This window comes from Heterocephalus glaber, unplaced genomic scaffold (genome assembly GCF_053883595.1).
Source record: "Heterocephalus glaber isolate CG9 unplaced genomic scaffold, H.glaber_assembly_v1.0 deba00001472, whole genome shotgun sequence".
Classification (NCBI taxonomy): domain Eukaryota; kingdom Metazoa; phylum Chordata; class Mammalia; order Rodentia; family Bathyergidae; genus Heterocephalus; species Heterocephalus glaber.
In genome coordinates, this window is record NW_028258315.1 from 95,732,310 (window position 1) to 95,755,634 (window position 23,325).

Consider the following 23,325-nt stretch of genomic DNA (forward strand, 5'->3'; position numbering starts at 1 on the left):
TTGCGGGATCGCTTTCTCCAGCAGGTATCTGGGATGGCTGACACTGGGGTCGCAGGCTCACATCAGTGCTGGGCCCAGGGGCCTCAGGGTAGGGGTGAGGTAGGAGAGCAGCAGGGAATGGCCTGGCGGTGGAGACGTGCCCACAGGGTCCTGAGGGCAGCTCCACAGCCTCGGGCAGGGTGCTGCTGGTCGGCGCTGCTACCTCGTGCTGAGATGGCAGTGGAAACCACAGCGGTGAAGTTTCACCCAGTTGCTCACGTGTTTGAATCTTGCTGATGCGTTCAGTTGTTCCTGTGTCATGAGGGCTGAAGTAATCCGGGCCAGCTTGTCATGGTGCCAGTTTCGCCCTCTGGTCTGTGTCGTGCCCAGGTCTGGCACGTTGGGCATGCTGTTTGTCCCTGCAGCAGCATCCATTTCCATTGTCCTCCTTCCTCCGAAGTGGCGGGTTTTGCACAGGCTCCAGCTTTCCTCTGCGAAGGGCGGTAACCAGGCTGAGCCAGATCCTACCTCTGGGCTGGTTTTCTTTGGTTTATATCGCGGCCCTCATTAGTGATTGGCTCCGGACTGACCACGTGATCTGACTCCATCTAATGGGTTAGGAGGATGTGCTGTGGCCCTCCCACCTCACCTTTCCTAAGACCCAGCAGCTATGATAGCTGCTTCCTCTGGGCGTTCCCAGAAGGGTCTCGGTGCCAGGCAAGGATGAAGTGAAAGTTGGAGGGAAGAGAGCCCGGATCCTTGCTGAAGTCCTTGAGCTGCTGAATCAGCTGGCTGTGAAGCCTGCCCTTCCTTCGGATTGGCATTTGAGGGGGATAATAAATTCCTTATTGCCCTCCTTTACTGTTTAAGGCAACTCAAGCTGGCCTGGGCAGCAGACACTGGGAGAGGCGCCGGTCCGTCCACTTCCGGATCTCATGGACCCTTGGCCATGCAGAAGTCTTCCTGCCTGACGCTGCACTGCGCTTTCACTAACTTGGGGCTGGATGATGGAAGGATTCACTCTTCTGTCTTTTCATCTCATGCTCCCATCTTTCGGTCTTTTGGAGGATCAGCCAGGACAATGCCGTTTCCTTCTCCCGGAGGGAAGCCACCTCTGGACCTGGTGGAGAAGAGGAATATGACCAGTTGCATCTGTCGTGGGGCCTCAGGGTGAAGTCAAGAGCACCTTGCTTTTGTCAGCTGTGGTTTGGGGCCAGGCCAGCTTGACCCTGATCCCGGGGACTTAGGTCACTCCGGAGGGTTAGATAAGGATTAACAGCAGCTAAACTGACCTGTCTCAGGTTTAAAAGTTGTGCTTCAGGGTGACATACCTTCACTGTGAAAAGGATCAGTTGAATTTGGTGCAATCCAAAAAGTTGCACACACTTAGAAAAGAACAAACACTGTGAGCCGTTCTTGCCTGACCCTTGGTTCTGTGTGAAAGTAAAACCGACTGAAAACCCCGGCATCTCTAAGCGTTCCAGATGTTTCTTCTTCTTTTAAATAAGTAACATTGCATTTTAAGACAGTGATTTGTTTTTATCAGTTTATGCAGGTGATTCTTCCCAGCGTTTTTTCCTGTTAAAAACGTAGGGCTGTCCTTCTGTTGTTAGTGCAGATGCGTTTTAATCATGCACAGCTGATTTTCACGCTTAAAGCCGTGTGCATGTGCTTCTCAGGGGAAGGCAGTGTGCTGTGTTGCTGGGGGTGGATTTGGATGCCACATGGCCTGGCTCTGAATCTGTCTCTGCTGTCCGACCCCGGCAAACAGTTTCCTCTTTGTGGCTCAGTTTTCTGATCTGTAACAGGAAAGTAATTACGGTGCCGACCCTGTAGGGATGTGAGAAGTAGCAGTTTAATACATTCGTACCATTAAAGTTCTTGGACTGGTGCCTGGCACACTGGAAGTGCTATGTGTGGTTGCTATTAGGTGTAGTCAAAATAACAGTAATAAAATCTGCTGGAGTAGTACTGGCGGTAAGAGATTTTGGGAGGCCAGAGGCATTTGGTGGGTGTTATCACCACTGTCTCAGGTTTCGAGGATGCATCGCTGGACATAAAATATGCCTGGGTGGTGAGCTGGGTTTGGATCCACTGGGCAGGGATGCTGGGCTGTGGTCAGCAGGCATCTAGCAGATGGAGAAGGAGAAGGAGATTCTGCAGTGTTTGCCCAGGTGGACTCAGCTGTACTCCGGAGCGTAGGAGCGGCCCGTTACTTCAGAGCTGAACGCTGCAGCACGCAGCATTTAACAAGACAGGCACTTCTCTGTTAAGTGACCAGTCCTCCTAAAGGTGGTCTTCTCTCTCACATAGTCTTTATTTTACACTGCCTCATTCTCTTTCTTAATCTTCTGATTGAATTTAATAGCATGGGATTTAGGGCAGTAAACCTGCGATTCAGGGCTGGCTCCCCTGTGGGAGGTGCTCTTGTGAGTCCCACCTCTATGGGGCTGGCTCCTCCTTGCTGTCTTTGGGAAGCGTGGGTAAGTGGAATCCTGCAAGTTATGTGAGCAGCACAGCTGTCATCCTCGTCGTGTGTTTCCTTTTTTCCCCTGCTCTTCTCCTAACCTTTATTTTTTGCCGCCAAGTCTTACGTACCTTGTGCCTGTCTTTTGGCAGTTCTGCACTGGGAATGGAAACTAGGGCCTGTGCAGTGAGCTAAGCCGCATCCACACCCTTTTAACATTTTTATTTGCAGATAGGCTTTGGCTAAGTTCCGCTTGAACTCATGCTGCTGCTGCTCCTCTCTCAGCCTCCTGAGTTGCTGGGATTATACTAACGCCCCACCATGCCCAGCTTATTGTACCATCTTTGCCTGTCTTTCTGGTGGGATTTTTCTGGGCTAGGAGCCCCCTTAGAAGGAAGAGAGCATGTCGATGTTTTTTTTCCTTTCATAAGTAGTAACATCTTTGTTTTCTTTCTTTCCTTTTATTTTTTGAAGTGAAGTCTTTCTGTGTTATCTAGGCTGGCCTTGAACTCCTGAGCACAAGGGGTCTTCCTGCCTCAGCCGCCTGAGTAGCTGGGACCCTAGATGGGTGCCACTGAACCTGATTCTGTCATTACATTTTTTATTGGGCCTCTAGTTTATTTGTAGTTCTCCTGAAATTTGTGGGTGGGTTAAGGCAGGGATTGGCAAACTTTTGCTGTTAAAGTTTGAGATAGGAGGCTTTTTTTTTTTTTAGCTTTGCTGGCTGTCTGAGATCTGTTACCACTTGTTGGCTGGCAGTGCCAAGAAAACCAGGCCTTCGGTCCCTGAACGGGTCTGCCGTGTTCTGATGAAGACCTGCTTATGGTCACTGAGATCTGAATTTCATGTACCTTCCAGGTGTCATGAAATATGCTGCTTCTTTGGATTTTTTTTTTCCCAACCATTTTAATGTAGAAAATACTCTTCACTCAGGGACCATATAAAAAGTACAGTGGGTGGGAGTTTGTTGCCTCCTGAATTAGAGTTTTGATAATAGACTCTGTGAGTCTGTGCAGGCGGAAGGCTCCCATTTAAAGAGCTTGTCTGGCAGGCGCCTTGCAGTGGGAAGCGCCGTCTGTAACCTCAGTGGGGTTTCCACACTGACCAGGGTAAGGGGCATTTCCTCGATGTCCCCTGCAGCACAGGTCCACGCAGTCTGGGTGGTGGAGCCCCGGCCCCTTTGCAGCACTGTGAGCCCAGGTAGCTGTGGGGCATGGATTGCCTGATTGCCTTTCTGAAAGGCTGTTAACTTCTTCCTCTCACTGCGTCTGAAAAGGAGATTTTGCTGTATGCATTCTCCCGCCTGTTTTGTTCCTTCCCCGCCCTCCGTCTTCTGTACATTAGAGGTGCATTAATGCATTCCCGGGGGACATGTTAGAGTCCTTGGGATGGGCAGAGAGTGGCTACATCCCATCATGGCGGCATAATCGATGGACAGGGATGGGGTGCCAGGCTGCAAGTCACAGGAGAGGTTTTGAGGCTGTCCAGTGGGGGTGGGGATTGGATCCAGGTCTCCTTCTGGTTCTGAATTCCCCACTTCCTGGAGTTACTTGTTTTCTGTCTCTCTGTCTAACGCCCTCGTCCTTGTGACCATACTTGGTGGAATGGCCTTGGGTGTGAGCCGCAGGGTGACTGTGCGCGGGTCTGCTGTCTGTGCTCCTCTCCACCCCTGCTGGCTGTGGCCGCGATCAGATCATCGCTGCCGCTCCACAGTGGCTTCCACCTAGACTGTCAGCGGGCGAGGGGAACACTCATCCCTCCATGGCCACAAGTGAAGAAAATCACACCCTTCTGTCTAGGGCACTCGAAGCCACAGCTGCACCCTCACAAATGCAGTCGCCCGGAGAAACAAGCGAAGGGCCTTTTCTGTTTTTATGAGAATAAACTGCGTTTTACTTTCTGACTTAATACAGAGATAAAAATATGCTAGAAACGTGCCTTTTTCTTTTTAAAGGCATAGACCAGAGACATTTTGGAGCCTTTCATGTAGCAAAGCTAGCTTCCCTTTAAGCAAAGCATCAGGATAGCTTCAATATTTAGGTATTAATATTCCCTTGTGGCTCAATCAGCTCTTTGAAAATGAATTTCTCTGCACTGCTGTCACAATTAAAGACAGACATGCTGAGGTGAATGGGAATTTGTGTGTTTCTTAGATTGGGAGGATGTGTTGAGTCAAATGAACATCCTCTCAAGGTTAAATGATCTATTTAAATCCTTCCCAATTACTGTGCCAGGTACAGTGTTTGATGAGATTCAGAGCGAGCAAACGACTTAATCTGTGGGAGAGAGAGTCTCCTTGTATGAAGGTAAGATATGAGATCAGAATGAACTGGACATTGTTTATTACCGAGGGAAAAACAGTTATGTAAATTGAACACAGTGAACTCTCAGTAGAACACGAGCCATCACTGGGTTACTGAAGGTTGTGATGGAAGAGGCCGGGTGGTTTCTTCGCTGTGTGCTATTGTTCGGGCCTTAACTGTCCCCTAGGCTTGGTCACCAGCCTGTGGTGAGGCTGGAAGTTGTGGATCCTTAGGAAGGGGCCTATGGAAGGGAGTTAGGTCGTGGGGGTTGCAGTTGATTTTCGACCCCAGCCTCTCCCTGTCTCATTGTTTACCAGCCACTGTGAGCACTGGCTGTTTCCTCTACACCGTGCTCCTGCCATGGCATGTTGCCTTGCCGTAGGGCCAAAGCAGCAGAGCAAGCCACCATGGACTGAAATCCGTGAAACCATGAGGCAGTGGGAACCTTTCTGCCTAGATGTATCTCTCTTCCTCTGATTTGTCACAGAAGCAATGGAAAACTAACACACAGGTTGTGCTTTTGTTCGGTACAGTGATCGAACCCGGGGGCGCTTTGTCACTGAGCTACATCCCCAGCCCTTTTTCAGAAACACTTATTTTTGTTTTGAGACGGCATCTCACTAACTTGCTTAGGTTGGCCTTGAGTTGATGATCTTGCTTCAGCCTCCTGAGCAGCTGGGATTACAGGTGTGCACCCCTACACCTGGCCTGGTTGTGCTTTTTGGGGGTGGGGGCCGGAATCACGAGATGACCAGAACTGAAAACCACCGGCAGTAGAAGCTGTGACCTCTTTATGTGGAGTCTCATCCAAGGACTTTAGATGGGAATACAGTTTTACTTAAAAGAGTCTCATGGCATGGCTTTCCACAATGACTGCCCAGATCTTAGCTCTACAAGAAATCAGAGTCTCTGTCCAGCCCGCGTCATCTCTGCCACTCCTGACTCGGTGGGCCACTGTCCTCTGAGTTAAGATGGGGTGACAGCCCTCTAGGGAGTCTCCCTGCTTTCAGAAGTACTTTTGTTACTCATGGAAAAACACGAACTCTCAACCCGCCTCCACCTCTCCCTTCGCCTCTTCCTCACTGACTGTCTGCGGCCTCTTCCAATGGGCCTGGCTCCATCTTGCCTTGAATGCTCTGCGGCTGGCGGGTTGGGGTGGCCTTGATGGTGTAGTAGTTAAATGTAAACCGTGGAGCCAGACAGAATGTTCAAATTCTAGCGCTGCTAACCAACCTGTGACCTTGGGTGAGTTGCTGAGAACCTTGAAGATGGGTGAAATAATAATTCTACTCTAATAACTCCTCTTCAGTTTGAATTGAGAAATAAATATGGAAAAAATTTAGAGTATTGCTTTGTATTCATTAAGCACCTTGTAGATGATGGTTCTGTTTTGTTATAAAAGCATAACACGGTCATTTCTGCTCCTTGGGTTTTTATATGGCAGCTTCATCTCTTGTGTATCTCAGATAGAGTATCCTTTTCTTTCTTAGTGACCTTTCCCTTTCTACCTTCTGAAGGACTCAACCCTTCCAAACAAACAAGTTACAAAAGAAAAGAAAAGAAAAAGTAAAAAATGCAATAACATCAGCACATAAAAGAACATATTTTCCCCTGAACCACTTGGGTCCATTGCCAACTGGTACCCTATTATCTCTGGATATTAAATGTGTGTTTTCTACAAATAAGGACATTCGCCTAATGTATTCATCAAAATCAAGGAGCAGTGAGCTGATACAACACTACTACTGATCCTCACACCCTGCTCTGGTTGTCCCAGGAACAAGAGAAACTGTTTAGAATCACAGTCTCTTGTAGTCTCCTTTCTTTGGCTTTTATGACCTTGACACTTTGGAGCAACACAGTGTTTACTTTGTAGATTGCCCCTTAGTTTCTGTTTCGCCTGGTTTCCTCATGGTTATGTTCTGGTTATGTCAGGATAGAAGTGTCACAGAAGTGCTCTTTCACTGCCCTTGGTTTTGATTTGGCCTGTTGCTACAGCGTTACCTTTCCTCACTGGAGAAAGGCAGCATGTGCCCTGCTTCTGTTGTACAGTTACGCTTTTAGCCTCCTTTATAATTATTTTGGGGACTGGTACCTTGAGACGATTCCCCTTCCTTTTCATTTATTACATATGTTTGGACTTAGAAATTTTAATTTTCTTTAATGGGTTTTAACTGGTTATTATTTGAGGCTCATTCCACCGCATGTTTCGATGGTGGGAATTCCTTCTTGCTCATTCTGGTGATCTTTTGGATGTGTCCCCATCATTATTTGAGTTTGCCCTTACTTGCCGAAGTAAAATGGCTCTGGCTATCTTGTACTTTGCAAGACCCAGGCCTGGGTTTCTGGTCAAGGAGCCAAGAGCTAGGCCTTCGGTGTGCTCAGTGCTCTTAGGATGTGGCGTGTACATGTGTCTTCACCATGTTTCTATTTCTGTAGTTTTGTGTATTAAAAGCCACGGGTTCACACTGCTAACTCCGGTTCTGTTGAGCACCACATGGTTCAGTTTAGTTTTTTCCTTTGGAGAAAGGAACCCCCCTTCTCCCACAGGGCGAAACGGACTCTCAGCCCGGGATTAGAGTATCCCATCTCGCCGGCAGGTTGGGTCATTCCTCCTTGTTCGCGCCCACTTGAACTCTCCTAGATGCCGCGCACCAGGCACCGCCCACCACGCACACCCCGGTGCCCCCGGGCCGGGCCGAGGATGCCTCGCGCAGTGACAAGGCACAGGTTCCTGCAGGCGGGGAGCAGCGCCGAGCCAAGCGCTCGCTCGCGGGGCCAGAGAGTGGGTGGCCGGGGTTGACCTCCGTCAGCCGACCCTGCACCTTTGTGGGGGCTGTGCCCTCAGCTGCCATTCTTGGGTCAGTGGTGGCTGTCAGTCAGACCGCCTGGCACAGCTCTACAGCAGCGTGGATGCGCTCCTCTGCTGGACCGAGGAGGTTTGGGAAGCACGGATGCGAGTGGACTTCTTGCTGCCTTCTTGCTCCCTGAGGACCGGGAGCGCTCGGCTCAGTGAGGGGGAAAGGAGTGGATGGGCGGAGAAGGGAGGGGAAGGGCTGGGAGGCCGGGCCAGAGGACGGAGTGCCCGGTCCTGGTCAGTGTCAGAAGCACCGTGTGCTCTGTCCCTGCCCTTGGTGTTTGTGGAACACCCTCGTGTTCTTAGAGTCACTGTTCGGGATCAGTCACCAGGTCACATGGTCCCAGTTCAAGGGACAGAGCAGCAGTGGCCCCTGGCAGAGGACCTGGGTAGAGGGGCCAGTATCTGGCCTGTGACAGAGGCCACGCTGTTTGCCAAAGGCTACCTCATGATAAGCTGGGAATCAGCCAGGGTGTCCAGGGAGGTTGCTGCCATCTCATTATTGTTCCGTGTGGGCTTCTTAGGGTAAAGAAGTGATTTAAAGAGGTTGCTCCATTTTTGCTTTCTCCTGCCTTCTTTCGTATACATAGGAAGTTTCTTTTCCAGAAGATGGTGTTAATCAGATAAAACACTTCCAAGAACCAGATGGCCTTCATTTCTTTCTCCCTGATTAGCTGCATAAAGCTAATTGTCCAACTGAGAAAGGCTTAATTTTGCAGGCTGGCAGGGGAGGCAGGCTTATTGTTTACAGCTTTTTACCCCTTCCTGCTTCTCTTGCCAGAGGCTCTGCTTCAGCAGGGGGACCTGAATCTCTCACTAAAGAATTTTGGAAGGAGTTAAGATTTTCACAGGGAATCACCACCTACTAGATAGGTATGAAAATATTTCCCGTCAATCCTGTGTGTTAAAGATGAGCCTACGTGGTTATTTCCCTCATTCTGTGTCTTCTTTGCATTTGTCATTGTTTAAATAGCTTTGACTGACAGCAGAAGTCTGGACAGTGTTTTTCAGATAGTGTCTGCATTAATGTGTTACAGGTGAAGGTCTGGTAGTGTTGGAGACCGTATTAAAAAGTTGTAATATAAAAATTATCCTGAATTATAAATGTGCCGGAACACATTATTCTAAATAATTATTATGCTTGCAAAGAAGCTAAGTGGTTCTTGTTAAATCAGATTATTTAGTGTGATAGAAAAACTATTTTTGCATTAGTAGAAATACCACACTGAAGGATTGTGCCTTTTATGCAGAGTAAAGATAATAGTGGCTGGAATATAGGACTGGCCATGTGCTGTGTGAAAGATGACAGGCTTAAAAAATCCATTTGTATTTCTGGCAAATTGTCCTAATATAATCCACATGGCTTTGTAATTGAAAATACGGAATTTAAATAAAGTTTATGCTGTAGTTAAACCCATTAAGAGACTGGTAAAATAGTTAAGTCAACCAAGCCTAGATTTCAGTGAGAGGGAGAGAAAAGAGAGAGAGAAAGAGAGAGAGAGACTTAGTTTATCCTGCTAACATTTGAATTGTGAATTCCCATTGCATTCCCTTGTAAGGATGTGCCATTTTTAATTAAGACTGAAACATGGTGGGGTATTCTAAATTGGGCCTGATTATAATTGCAAATGGCAATTGAGCTTTTGGAAAGCTGGTTTTTTAAACTGTTAAATAAAAATTCTGTTTTAGTATTGATTTGCAGAAGTTTAGCAGTGGTTGTTCAGGGGAAAACGTCTTTCACCTCTTCATTTCCATTTATAAACTATCACAGCATATCCAACTTCTGTGAAGGAGAATGTGGCTCTGAAAATACTTTCTTTATAATGGATCAAATAAAAGCTGACCCATCAAACTTAACTTTCTGTTTATGAATGTGGAAAATTCATGGTAGATATTTCCAGATATTCTCCACATAGTTATTGAGTCAATTCAGTAGTACCGAGGCAGAATTCTCTTGTACCATGAAGAGTACATTTTTCCATCAGTAGGCTTTCAGTGATCACAGTACTGTAGAATAACCATCTTCACAGAATAACCATCTTCTGGCTGTAGGCAAATTTGACTTTGTTAGGTGTTCCAGAAAGTCAGTGGGCACAGCACACTGTTGCCTTTGTGTCTGGGGGCTTTCTGTGTGGACTTCGTGTGTACAGAAATCATACACACAACTTCCTACCTGTTGATGGGTATGCAGACCCACTAGGCCCGTGCTTCAGAAGCAGGAGCTCAGTTTGGCCTTCCACTGACAGTGCATTTGGCCATGTCTGGCAACACTCTTGGCAACACTCTTGACTGTCAAACTGGGGAGAGTGTTGCTGGCGCTTGTTGGGTAGAAGCCAGGGAAGCTGCTAAACATCCTGCAGCTCTCAGGACAGCCCCCACGGAGAAGTTATTTGCTCCAGCATGTCACCAGTTGGAGCTGCTAAGAAACCTAGCCCGAAACAGAGCCTGTAGTGTCTCCATGGTCTCTCACTGTATAAATGGACGTGGGTTTACTGTGGACCTATTTTATTTTATCTTCCTATTACTTTACCTGTAGGTTGTATGTTACATTCAGTGTGAATTGATAAATTTTTTTTTCTGGCTGGGGGTATAAATTGTTCAGTGGTAGAGTGCTTGCACAAGTCCCTGGCCTTAATCCCTAGGACATTCCTGCATCCCCAGGAAATGTTTTCTGGAAGATATGGATAAGATAGTTAAAGTGAGTTCTGAATAGGTCTTGAATCAGCTAAATGCTATTGTGGGCTGAACCAGAAGTTTACGATAGGCTAGGGAGTGGATTTGCTTAGGGTCTTTGAGGAAAGGAACTGCTTTGACTCCTTAGGAAGGCTACTTTTGTTGAATATATTTCAACCTTTAAATATTGGTACTTGTACACGATAGCTTTTTTAAAAGGTGCTGATGAGTACATGTTGGTAAGTAGCAGCACACAATCGTGGTATTCCTTCACCCTGAAATCTGCCTAATGAAGAGTAGCTGTGCACAGCCACCATGGCTTAATTATGTTGTGTTTTGAATATACAGCTCAGAAAACTACAAGACCAGGGAACTAGTCTTGAGTAGAATAATGAAAGGACTTTCTTGAATGGTGGCACGTTTGATGTTTTTTTTCTGGCTTACATGACTGGAGGAACAAGGGAAGAGGATGTCCTGGGGCTTATAAACTGCTGATAACAGCAGGCTTCATTTACATTTTGTAGCTTGGGTACCCCCTTTTCAGGCACATGTGAAGGGAATTGAAATTGCAGTTTGCCTATTATGTGTTGGCAGTAATCTTTCAAAAAAATTTTATGTTTCGAAATCATGCAGCCAGCAGCAGTAGCCAGTGATATATAGGGCTATTGATGTGAATTGAATCTGCAGAGGGAAAATGGGATTTGGTTGCAGTAGGAACTCATAATGAGGTGGCCCCCACCGATCTGTAATGGTCAGCCATTGTTTGCGCCCAGAATCAGCTCGGAATCAAATACCTTTTATAAAGAAACTGAAATGAAACTTGACGGCTTTTTTTCTCCAGTGAATGGAGTGGTTCCAAAGTGATGTCCTTTAGTATGGCTGTTGAGGATGCACAGAGTTTAAAAAATGAGCTGGTGTGGTGGCTAAGCCTTGTAATTCCAGCACTCTGGGAAGCCAAGGCAGGAGGACTAAAAGTTCAAGCTCAGCCTGGGCAACTTAGAGACTTGGTGATGAAAAATAAAAGGACGGGACATACGGCTCGGTGCAAAAAGCCCAGGGTTCAAGTCCTAGGGCAAGAAACAACTCACCAACCAGCCAACCTTTTAATGAGCGGAATATGGATTGGTGGTCTTCACTGATCCCTTGTTTTCTTCCAGTAAGGAAATTGGACCATATATCCAATACCCAATACAGCATATGTATACTTCTTTTTTTTTTAAAGCTGGGAACGTGTTTGTGTTCCTATACTAAAATACTATGTAAATTAGAAGACATACAAAAAAGTAAAGCCAGAAGCAAGAGCTCTTGTGGATGACAAGGGTCAATGCTTGTCCTCCTGGGACCTGGGCATCTTTTATGCTTCCCTGGGGGTTGGGAGTGGCAGATGGGTGACAATTCAAGTGATGGACAATATTGGGCTGTCCCTCCATCCATCTTGCTCAAAAGTGGTTCTCCCCAGGGTGCATGATGTGTAAGGCTAGCAGATGCCACCTGAAGCCCATTCACCCCTCCGGTACCCAGGATGCTGTGCCTTGCAGGTTTGCTTCCTCGCCTGTCCAGTACCCTCTCTCCATCCCTCACTGTGTCATTCCCCTTTACCTTCCCCTTTTTAATTTTTTGTGCCAGGGGAGACTGGATACAGTGTACATTCTAAATGCCTTTCTTCTCCGAGGAGCATTAGAATTTGTGGGTCAAGAGTATGGGATTTGAAATTAGAATTGTAGTGGTATTTGGATAAGCAAACAAATCAATTTATATAAGCCTTAGTCCTAGCTATACTGCCTGGTTAAGTGTGCTGCCCCGTGTGATTCCAGGTAGAATTCAGTATGGTGCATATCTTAGTTACTTAGAGTTAAAGGAGGAAAAGTTTATTTCGACTCAGTTTCTAGAGGTTTCGGTCCACAATCAGCTGGCTCCAAGGCAGGGTGGTACAGCAGAGGGCCATGGCAGAGGAGAAACAGTCCATGGCAGGCAGAAGGCAGAAGATAGCAAAAGCAGGAAGCAGTTAGCAAGGACAGCAGCCCTCTTCCTGTCTCTTACAGTCCATCCAGGCTACCTTAGGGCAGACAGCACTCATACCCAAGGTGGGCCTTCCTGTTCTCCACGCCAGAACTATGCCAAACCAATCAGGGGATTAGTTTAGTGATCACACACCCTTGATCCTAGCATCACACACTCTAGATCCAGCCACCTCTGAAAAGCCTCACCTGTGACTGCATGAAGCTTTGGGGACATCTAGACACAAATCATAAGAGTGCATATGAAGTAGCTGGCAGAGTCTGGGCATTGTGTAAATATCCATTTACTTTTGGTATAATTATTCTTTCATTACTTCCTGTTCTTTTTGGAAGCCTTCACAGTATTTCTGGAAAATGTTCATTCAACTCCAGAACATTTTATATACCAAAGTGCCAGCTGGGATAATGCGTGCGGGGCATAGATCATTCACTGAGGTGATCTTTTACTGTTTCTTAGTAAAGTAAGTTCCTGGAAGGTAGACACCAACTTAACTTTCTATTGTAGTTCCCTTTTCTTGCCTCTTCCCAACCCCACACTCAGTGGGGAATCTTAAGAGCTAATTCTTAAGTGCCAGGTAAAAAGGCATTTTTATGTGTAAGATCCTCACATGGCAGCTCTGGTTTGAATCAGAAGACTCACCTTAGAGTTATAGATTGGTGAAAAAGGGAAAGGGGAACTGGGAGGATTTCAGGAAGGAGACTTTGCTATTTGTAATTAGTGCCGAGCAGAAGTTGGTAGATTTCTGTCGTTTTCTGATGTCAGTCACTTTTGAGTGATTACTATTTTTCTTTGCTATTATTTTTAAGTGACAGATTGCCGTGTGTATTTTAGGACCTGCCACCGGTTTTGATTTGAAAGATTATGTTGTCAGAATTTAGATACTGCAGGTAAGGCTCTAACTTTACTAAGTAACAGTGACTTCAGAATCTTAGAAATGTCTCTGGTCTTTCATGGGAAAGTGTTTATCTCTGGTTTCTTATACAGATAACTAATCCTTTAACTGAACAAAGTAAAACTTTTCATATGTTTTAGAATCTGTTTTCTGATTTTGCACATTCTGTAATTGTCTTACCTTACTGGGCAAGAGGGATAATTTGTGTGGATTACTGAGCAGAGATGAAGGGCAGTACACTTTGGCTGTTTCCAGTTAGCAGCTGTGGCTTAGTGAATCAGATGAAATGCCTCCATCACTTCGTTTTTTCTGTGCTGCCTTTGGAAAGGCTCATTGGTACCCTAAAGGTGATAAAGGGAAATTATTTTGCTGCTTTTAGTAAAAGTGGTAATGCCTGTCCTTTCCTGCTCTGGAATTCCGGATGGCACCCCCAAAGTTGATGGAGAGGCTGATCTTGCACTATAAATATTAACATCAGCAAAATATCCCACACGCACCTCAGGCTGATGCCATAGGGTTTTGTGGTTGCAAGCTACAGATAGTGGGTGACTTAAGCCAAATTTTGGCTGTGGAAGATTGCCGTAGGTTTATTCTGTGGATGAAGAGAAGAGTGGGATAATGAAAACGTGGAAAAGGCAGCGCGGGCCCGTGGCCACCTGGAGTGGGGACGATTGTCCCCCTCATGGCATGCATTTAGGGCTGACTCTCGGTGCTCAGAGCCCTCCCTGAGAGAGGTTCTGGCCGGCTGGGTGGGGAAGACGGGCCCTGCATGGCAGTGTGGAAGAGTGGGGACCATAACATGGGGAAGGGGTGGGGGAGGACCATGAGGTTCCTTACACCAGGGTTTTCTGTACGCTTATCTGCACCTGAGCTTCGAACATACAGAGGATCATCAATTGTGGGAGCTGGAATGGGGCCTTAAGCGCTGATTGAGAGCCTTGTTCAGGAGGTGCAGCCAGGACTACAGCCTAGTGTTCTCTCCCTTTGCGCCAGGCTAAAGGATTTAGTTCGTATCTCAGAGCAGGAAAGAGAAATCTCTCTTAATTAAGCAGAGGTAAAGTATTGACAGCAGTGCTGTAGGGTGTGGGCCTGTAACCATAGACCTTCTATAACTGGAAAAACAAAGACACAAGGAAACTTCTAGCTGCTGTTTATATGTGGCAAGTACGGGTTACCTGTGAAAGGCTGCGTTAGCGTGAGGACTGTAAGTATCTCTTGAACAACAGAATGTCTGAGGAGACGGCATCAGTTAGGGTAGGTCTTTTCCCAAATGTTACTGCCAACCACCAAATACAGCCTCTCGTAAGTTAGTGCTTATTCAGACTCTTTGGCAGGGGCACCAAGGGCTCTGCTACCCCTGCTGCTTCCTTGGATTTGTTGCTGAAAGGTTCATAGTTTGTCGTGAAACTCGGAAAGAGACTGAGCTCAGAAGCAGCTCTTGGGAAGATGTCAGACCCTCTACAGCTCTTTTTCACTCCATACCACCTCTTGGTAAAGGTTTTGGGATTTTTGAGGGTGTAGTATAGGATGGTGCTTCTGAGCATGGATTTAGGATTAAGATAAGACATGGACTTGAATTCTGACACTACTGAATAGCTGTGAACTGGGGCTAGTGGTTCCCCCACCTTCAGGGCTTGATAGGTTTGCCTAATCAAAATTTATTCTGGTTTCTTTCTTCCTTCTACCCTTCCTGCTATGCTGGGGGACAATAATGAACCTATCTGAAATCCTGCAGGGATGGTTGGTGACTGACACGGAAACGTTGTTGTTTGGGACTTCTGGAAAGCTCTTCTGGAGGGATTTTGCGTCGGTTGCTTTTGACACAATTCCAGACACCCACACTTCTGAGGACAGGTTTATTTTGGCTCACAGTTTGTAGGGCAGCATGGCAGAGGAGCATCTCAGAGGAGGAACGGCTCATGGTGTTCCTGGGTTTGGGGATGGTGGAGTCTCCTAGAGGTGGTTTCTAGGTTCTTTCTGTTTTGAGCAAAGAATTGGTCAGGACAAGCACAAATGGTAGCAAGGTTCTGTATTTATTAAAGGTAGGAAAAGAAACAGGCTCTGCAAAGCAAGTTTGGGCCGTGTAAAAGAAAGAAAAACAAGAATACTCTACAGAGTAGAGTGGATCACTGTGCAAGAGAGAGCACAGTGGCGCAGGGCTCGAAGTGGACTGTCCTTTTTGCAGAGAGGTCAGAGGAGGAGGCGGGGCAATACACTGGTGCAGGCCCTGGCCTTCGGGACCACCTCCTCCAACCAGGCATCACATTTAGCTGTAAACTCATCAGTGGACGAATCCCCTCACGAGTGTCACATCCCATAATCCAGTCACCTCCCCAGAGCCCCGCCCATGAGCACGTGAGGCTTTGGAGGGACATCTAGATGTAACCCTAACGGATCTGTTAGGTGGGAAATATGTTCTTCTTGATTTTTCACATTTTGCCTTTCAGATTTGAAATATAGATGTGATAGATTCCGTACCCATTTTGGGACCCTAAGGGTTTTTACCAAGGGAATTGAAGAGCCTGAGGCATTTTGGAGCTGCCGTCCACCCACAGCCACCTCCTCCCAGATGGTGTGTCACAGGAAAGACAATCAGCTGTTGGTATTCAAGCCCCTGTAATAGGTCTCCGATAGCAGCCACAGACTACTGCTCCAGCTACCAAAACTCAGGTTCCCTGTTTGCATATCGAGGTTATGACTTCTTTTATCATTGAGCCGCTGTAAGGATTCAACAATAGCACAGCTGTGACAGCTGCTACTTTTCAATTTCAATGACTGTTCTCACACACCAACTGTATAAAGATACATGTAAGAATTTGCTGGGGTTGCTGTTACAAAGTGCTATTAACTGAGTGGCTGGTTTATTGTCTCAGAGTTCTGGAGACTAGAAGCCTAGGATTGGGGTGTGGTTGGGGTATTTTGGGGTGTAGGAGAGAAGGATCCATTCAGAGCTCTGACTTATGGGTGGCTGTCTTTTCCCTGCCTCTTCCTCTGCCTGTCTTCCTTCTCTGAATCCCTTGTGCCCACAGAGCCTCTTTTTACAAGGATACCAGTCCATTACCGTATCATCTGTGTTACTTTTCTCTGGTTGCTGAGACAAAATGCCTGGCACCAAAAGTTAAAAAGGGAAAGGGTTTTTTAACTCACATTTCATAGAGGTTTCAGTCCATAATCTGCTCCAAGCCAGGGATGGCAAACAGGCATCGTGGAGGAGAAACAACATGGCGCACACAAGGTAGCAGAGGTAACAAGGGGCCTTAACAGCATCTCCTCCTTTTATCCAAACTCCTTAGGGCGGGCAGCACTCACACCCTTAACCCTAGTGCCCCTGAGCATAGCATTGTGTCATGAATCAATTCCAGTTTCACACCACATCAAGCCTGTGACCACATGAGGCTTTGTGGGGACATCCAGACACAAACCAGAACATCACCCATCCTGGGGCTTTCTTCTAACCTGATTACCTCAATAAAGACTGTTTCCAAGTAAAGTCACATTCTATGGTACTGAGACCTAGGCCTCCAGGGGCGCACAGCTGAACCTGTACACTGTACTCCTGTAACATATTACTCTCAGAGCTTTAGTCTTTCATTTTTTTTCTTTATCTGATACGGAAACTCTTTGTAAATTACTCAGTTCTTCATGAAAAAATTGCCTTCCCCTCGAAAATGTGCCGTTTCATAAATGGACCCTCCCATACCCAGGTACACACAGGTGATTGGACCCAGGGCCTTCTCACTGAGCTGTATATATTCCCAGATCTTTATGTGTGTTTTTGAGAGTCTGACTAAGTTGCCCAAGATGGGCTCAAACTCGTGATTCCTGTCCGTCAACCTCCCAGAGTGCTGGGATTCCAGGTGTGTGTCACCACACTCAGTTTATAAATGACTTTTAATTTATGTACTAAGATTCTAGAATCTTCAGAGCTAATAAAGAGGCTGTTTACATTTGCAGTTACAGTTTTAATCCACTCTTAGGATGTTCTTGGGTTTGAGTATTCACTTGGATATGTTTCCTGGCCATGCCTGAGATATACAAAGATTCTACTGTTTGTTACTCCACCTTCTTTCGGATTCCTTAGAATAAACTTCTCATGTGGTCAGAGTCATACAGCTGGTGCTTTTGGTGAGTTCATTGCCCATGGGTCCTGCAGTGTCACAGCACAGGGTTGCCCAAGCCCGGCTGCCTCAGGATATTTAACAGTACTCCTAAGTATTTCTGCCTCCAGTGTGAGTTCACTGAGGGTAGGACTTGCTTAAATCACATTCTGTGCATAAACATTTAAAAATGCTAAACTTTCCACTTGTGCAGTTTCCTCAACTCTTTTTAAATTTGGAACCTAGTGTTCTTAAAGCTGCTTTCTTTTTCTTTGCAAAGAGTACAGGCACTGAGACCCATTACCTCCTGAGTAAGGCGCTGTAGTTTATGCATTACATAAATAACATTCCTGTCCTGACAGGGTTGGGTTTTGTTTTCTCTTGGATCACTTTTAGGTGACATTCTTTGTTTGTAAGGGCTTGTCTTCAAATAAAAGGTGTAATTGAAGTACAGCTGAGTAGGAATCAGGAGTGTGATTCAAGTGTAAGGTAAAACTGATGACATTCCTTATTGCTTTATAGATGAATTACTTTATGGTGGTCTATTTCCTGATAAAGCTTTTTTAGAAACTAAAAAAAGCATTTTTCTATATTCTAATCGTCCATCCTGACAGCAGCATAAAAGAAAGGCTGTTTTCCCCTCCCTCAGCAGTGATAGTAGAAATTGCTTATTGCTTGAAAATCTATATTTGCCTGCTGGTGTGCCATTAAAAAGGGATTTGGTAGCTGGAGTTCCATTTTTTATTACACATAAGGTATAAAGTGTTGCGGTTTCCATATTGGCAGAATATGGTATGGGTCGGTGACTGGAATGTTTTCCTTTTCAAGCAGAGTATTAATGTTCAAAACCCCCTCTGCCTAGGAATTGGGACCCTTTACATGTGAGCCAGAAAGGTGACATCCAGGTTAGTTCCATCTTCATCCACCAAATGAACTGTCTCAGTGTCACGAGCCCAGCCGGAGAGTAAGATTGCCAGTTTCAGCCATGGCTGCGTGTCCTGAGAGCTGAAGGCATGGGCTTGTTCTCAGTTGCCAGCAGTGCCCGGAGTCAAAGCTGATGGGACTGGGTATGGAGCACAGGAGTGAATGCTGATCAGCAAACTTATCAGAGGCATTTTACGTTTGTCATTCTGAATTTCATACCCGCGGTCCACGGGACCCACAATGATGGAACTTTCCATGAGGTATTCTTAGAAAAAAATGGTAAATCAGGTCAGATTGGGTCAAATGCTGGAGATAGAACATAGTGTGAAATAATTCACCTAAAATGCAATCAGTAAAACCCAGAATGAGGGGATATTGAGCCTTCAGATCACTCCATTTTTTCAGGGAATTCATCAAGACTCTAAAAGACAGAGGAGACCTTTTGGATTAAAAGGAATTTAAGAGCCACATGGCTCAAAGGAATATGGGATTTGGGATCCTGATTTGAACAAATCAGTGTTTAAAAAATTTTCTTTTTTTTTTTTTTTGTTTCTAAATGGGGATATTTGGATAGTGGCTGTTACCTAATTTATGGGATTATTGTCACTTTTTAAATATAGACAAGATATCAGCGTTGGAATTATATTTTATAAAGAGTCCTTATCTTTTAGTGGCAGATGGTGAATTAGTTATGGGGCAAATTACAGTGTCTAGCATTTACCTAAGATAATTCAGTTGGAGTAGGGAGTGGGCTGGAGCAGAAGAAATGAGAAGTGCCGTGTTTGATAATTGCTGAAGGCAGGGAACGCGTGTGTTGCGTGTGTGGGGAGCATCTCTCCTTGAATGTGAAAATTTTCATAGTACAAAGTGAAAAGATAATAATGCCGTAGCTACGTTCTATTCTTCATGATGACTGCTGACTGTAGAAGACCTACTTTCTTTTAAGTATTTTGAGGCAATGAATATTTGAATATATAACCTTTTACCTCAGAGTACTCCAGGTATAAAAATGGTCACTGACTGTAGCACCAAGTCTGGCAGAATTGACAGGTTTTATTTAATGACCCATTTTCCTTTATTTGAACCCAGCTCTGTGGAATAAAGGGGATGTATTATTCATCACACTCTTTACTTTAAAAAAAAAATGTTAGAATGCCTTTGTAGGAGTTAGCAGGTGTTTAATTATCAATGGGAGGATTCTTTATTTGCGGAATGCAGTAGAAAACCATTAAAAGAACTTTAAAATATGAAAGAATCAAGTGGGAGAAGTTAGAAGAAAGTAATAAATCTGTTCTTTTGTGTCCTGGGTTTATTAAGGTCAAGTGAGGTGAGATTTAATATTTTGCAGCTTTGTTGTAAACCAAGCCAAAGTGAAATCTTTCTGCCCTTTGCTGGAGCATTCCTGAATGAAGAGAACACCAGCTAAAATGGGACAGTGCCAAGGACTGGAGGCTCATACCGTGAACCTTAACTTTAGATAGTTGGGATAAGCCAGGATTTAGGGGCAGACTAATCTCTAGCCTCCTTGCTGAGCTGTTATTTCCATTTTTGCATTTTCTTTCCTGCTGTAAGTGTACTGTGCACTGCCTGTGACATATTCACCCATGTGCTAGGCGCTGGGGAGAAAGACAGGGAAGAATTTTATATGCATTTTGCTTTTTTGTCTAGCTTCCCTTGTCCTTTTTTGGGGGGGGGCACTGGGGACTGAAGCCACCCCTTTTATCTTTTGGGGATGTGGGACAGGGTCTTGCTGAATTGCTTAGTCTGGGCTCAGGTTCATGATCTTCTGCCTTGGCCTCCCAGTGTGCGTCACCATGCCCAACCCTGCCCAGTCTTTTTTTTTTTTTTTTTTTTGGTACGGGGGATCAAACTGAGGACCTTGCGCTTGCAAGGCAGGCGCCCAAACCACTGAGCTAAATCCCCAGCCCCAACCCTGCCCAGTCTTAATACCTTTCTCTAGCAGCACTGCCATTACCGTCCAGTGATGGTGTCCGTGGCAGTGGTTAATCTGAGGCAGGGTGAAGATGGGGTGAGGTAGGGGTAGGCGAACAGCTTTTGCTTATGCTGCTCTGACCTTGTGCCATGTATGCAAGAAGACAGGTCTAGTTGCTTACACCTCCAAATCCTGCATAATGATCAGCAAACTTTGAGGGCTTAAGCCATGATAAACTCCCTGTGGCTGATGAGATTCTGTGTTGTTAAACACCAAGTCTGTGTGCTGTGTTTGTAGCCAGCATATGTCTTAGTCACTTTCCCCTCACAGGGACAAAGTACCTGACTCTTGTACTTAAAGGAAATGAGGTGCATTTTGGCTCAGTTTTAGACTTTTCGGCTCTTGCATGCTCTGCCGACCTCAGGCGGAAGCAGCATGGTGGAAGGGTCTGATGGAAGAAAGCTGTTAACATCATGGAGGCCGGGAAGCTCCGAGAGAAGGGAAGAGCCAAGGAGAGAGATCAGCCCTTCCAGATCATGCCCCCAACTACTCACCTCTTCCAGCCAGGCCCATCTTCTAATAGCAAGTCAGCTAAAAGCCTCGATCCAGTCACCTTGCACAAGGCCAGCGTCTGAGCACACAAGCTTCTTGGAGGACATCTAGATAGGAACTGTAATGGCACACAGTCAGGGTGACAGGTTATGTGGGAAGGTTTTAGTGATAAGTCACTCATCTGTTTTACACCATGGTGTTGTTTTTTAGTGAATCCATTGTGGGAATCGGGGTAGATAGGAGGGGACATTTGGGAAGTCTAGGCACTTGTGCCTTTAACCAGTTCACTTAGGACGCCTGCAAGAACAAGTTCCCAAAATTCACTTTGTAACTCAGGTCCATTCTGAGTGAAGGAGGAGTGTGGAAAGGAAAGACGGACCATGGTAGCTTTGGTCGCTGCAAAATGGCTTTGCTGGCTGTTTGTCCTCAGTGTTGCTTTGTTTGAACCCACAGCTGAAGCAGTTCCATGAGGTAATGATGAGAGATCTCAGTGAACAAAGACCCTTCCAAGCCACAGGTATAGACGGGAGCGCCCTGTATTCTCAAGCCTGTAATTGAGACTACTTTTGTGGTCTTGGTAAGAAGGAGGTAAAGGCGTAAAGGCTTCCTGCTGAGTCTTTGGAAGGCATGTGGAATTTGTGACACAGACAGGCGGGAGTTTGTAGGTCTGTCTCTATTTCAGGCCCTTCTCCCTTTCAAGGGCCCTTCTGTTGGCTGTGAGCCACCGTGCCAGGAGTGAGGTCTGATGTTAAAGTGAAATGTTTGCTGAACAGTGTGGATGGAGAGCGGGGTTTTCAAGTAATGGCCAGTAAATCAGAGAATGGGAGCAGTTACTCAGGCTGTGCTAATGTGCACGGCTGATGGCTGAGAGGTGTGTGGAAGTGGTGTTTGGTAGGACTTGGTGAACCAGATGTGTGCTTTCGTGGATGGTATTATTGGTAGGAAATACAGTGACGGGGAGAGAACTAGAGACTTGCTTCCTGAACCTTATTCTTAATCTTTTTTTATGGTGTTGTTGGCCAAAACAGATTTTGAGATACCCACTCCTTTGGTTAAAGAGGTTGTCACTCAATGAGTTGACTTGAGATGACTCATACCACCAAAGGATTCTACTATTCTGACTCCACACTTTCCAGTGTGAATATGAAAGCCAATTTAGGGATAAATTTAAGTTGTGTTTAGTGTTTCTAGTACTAAAATAGAGAACACCTGGTGTATTCTGTATTACCCCCCACCCCCCACCCCAAAGACGTTTCTCCTCCTCCAATTAAAAAAGTGTAGCTATTGTGTTTTAGGAAAGATCCTTAGAGGATTTATTGAGGGGTTGCTGTGGATCGAACCCTGGACCTGTCATGTATAGGCAAGTACTTCACTGCTGAGCTACACTCCTAGTTCATAGAGGATCTTTTTAAAGATTGGCTCAGCTGAATTTTTCAGTTCGGCTGACATTCTTTGCAGTGTGTTTGTGGTTTGGCATGGTTTAAAAGTATTTATTGTTTCACATCTCTTTGACAACAGTGCAAAGAAATATTAGTATACCTTCCCCAAAGAGCTGTAATAATTGTCAGACACTAAAAAATATATCCTTAAGATTAACTAAGATTTAGGTCTTCACACTGTTGGGGACAGGGAATTGTTCCTGGGAGTGAAGATCCCCAGTCAAAGGCTATCCTTACTTTTACTTCCAGGTAGAAAAAAAAAAAGAAGCTGGCAACTTTGAGTTGCTAGGTATAAAAATCCTTCCAGATTTTTCAGATGAGTTTATTATTTTCTAAAAGCTACCCTTCTTACTTGCAGACTCCTGTTGCCATTTTTTAAGCCCTTTGCATTCCTAGGTAGTGTAAACATTGCTCTCTTGCCGGGATACTCTTCCTTGGTGGGTACGGAAAAGGGAAATAGCAAGCACAGGAAAACGTTCCCCTTGCTTGTTTGTGATGTAGGCCCTGGAGGTACAGATGTGCACAAGATGTGGAATCTGCAGGGAACAGTTGGCTGCTACACAGTAGTGTAGCTGCTCTGATTATCCTCCAGACTGGGGCAGTGGCAGCCGGTCACCGGGAGTGACCAGTTCAGCAGAGGTGAGAGATGGGGTGAGAGTCCACAGTCTGCAAGATGTGAGACATTGAACATAATCTTAGCAGACTGAGTGGAAGAGCTTAGTGCTGTTAGAAGATACAGACAGGTGAAGAGAAGGAGGTGATAGTTATTCCTCTGTCTCTGGGAGATTGATTGTAGGACTCCCTCCCCACGTGTATACCAATACCTATGGATGTTCAAGTATTTATTTAAAATTGGATGCAACTTACACACATCTGCCTGTGTATTTGTTATCTCTAGATTACTTATAATACGTAATGCAAAGTAAGTACTATGTAAATAGTTCTACCACATTGTTCGGGGGATCAGGACAAGAAAAAAAATATACATCTTGTGAACAGATGTGGTTTTTCCTTTCTTTCCAAATATGTTTGATCCATGGCTTGTTGACTCTCCGGTCGGTTGAATCCACAGTTGGCTGAGGTCCACCTGTACTTCTGTGTAATGATCAGGTACACTGCCAGCCAGACGTAAGGAAGATGGGGGGACAACCAGATAAATTAGAAAAGTGACTCAGCGGTGTAGGGCCGCA

At 45.6% G+C, this 23,325-nt stretch overlaps 1 protein-coding gene across 7 annotated transcripts in view; it reads left to right on the plus strand.

The window, feature by feature from the left end:
• Ptprg (protein tyrosine phosphatase receptor type G) overlaps positions 1–23,325 on the plus strand; it is a 674,743-nt gene that overhangs the window by 38,312 nt on the left and 613,106 nt on the right. The window contains exon 1 of one of the 7 annotated variants that reach the window (XM_087181613.1): positions 1,546–7,761. The exons of the other annotated variants lie outside the window; for them this stretch is intronic. Coding sequence (XP_087037739.1) covers positions 7,704–7,761 — 58 coding nt within the window. The 5' untranslated portion in view covers positions 1,546–7,703. Of the gene's footprint in view, positions 1–1,545; positions 7,762–23,325 lie in introns of those variants that run through there. 7 annotated transcript variants of the gene reach the window in all.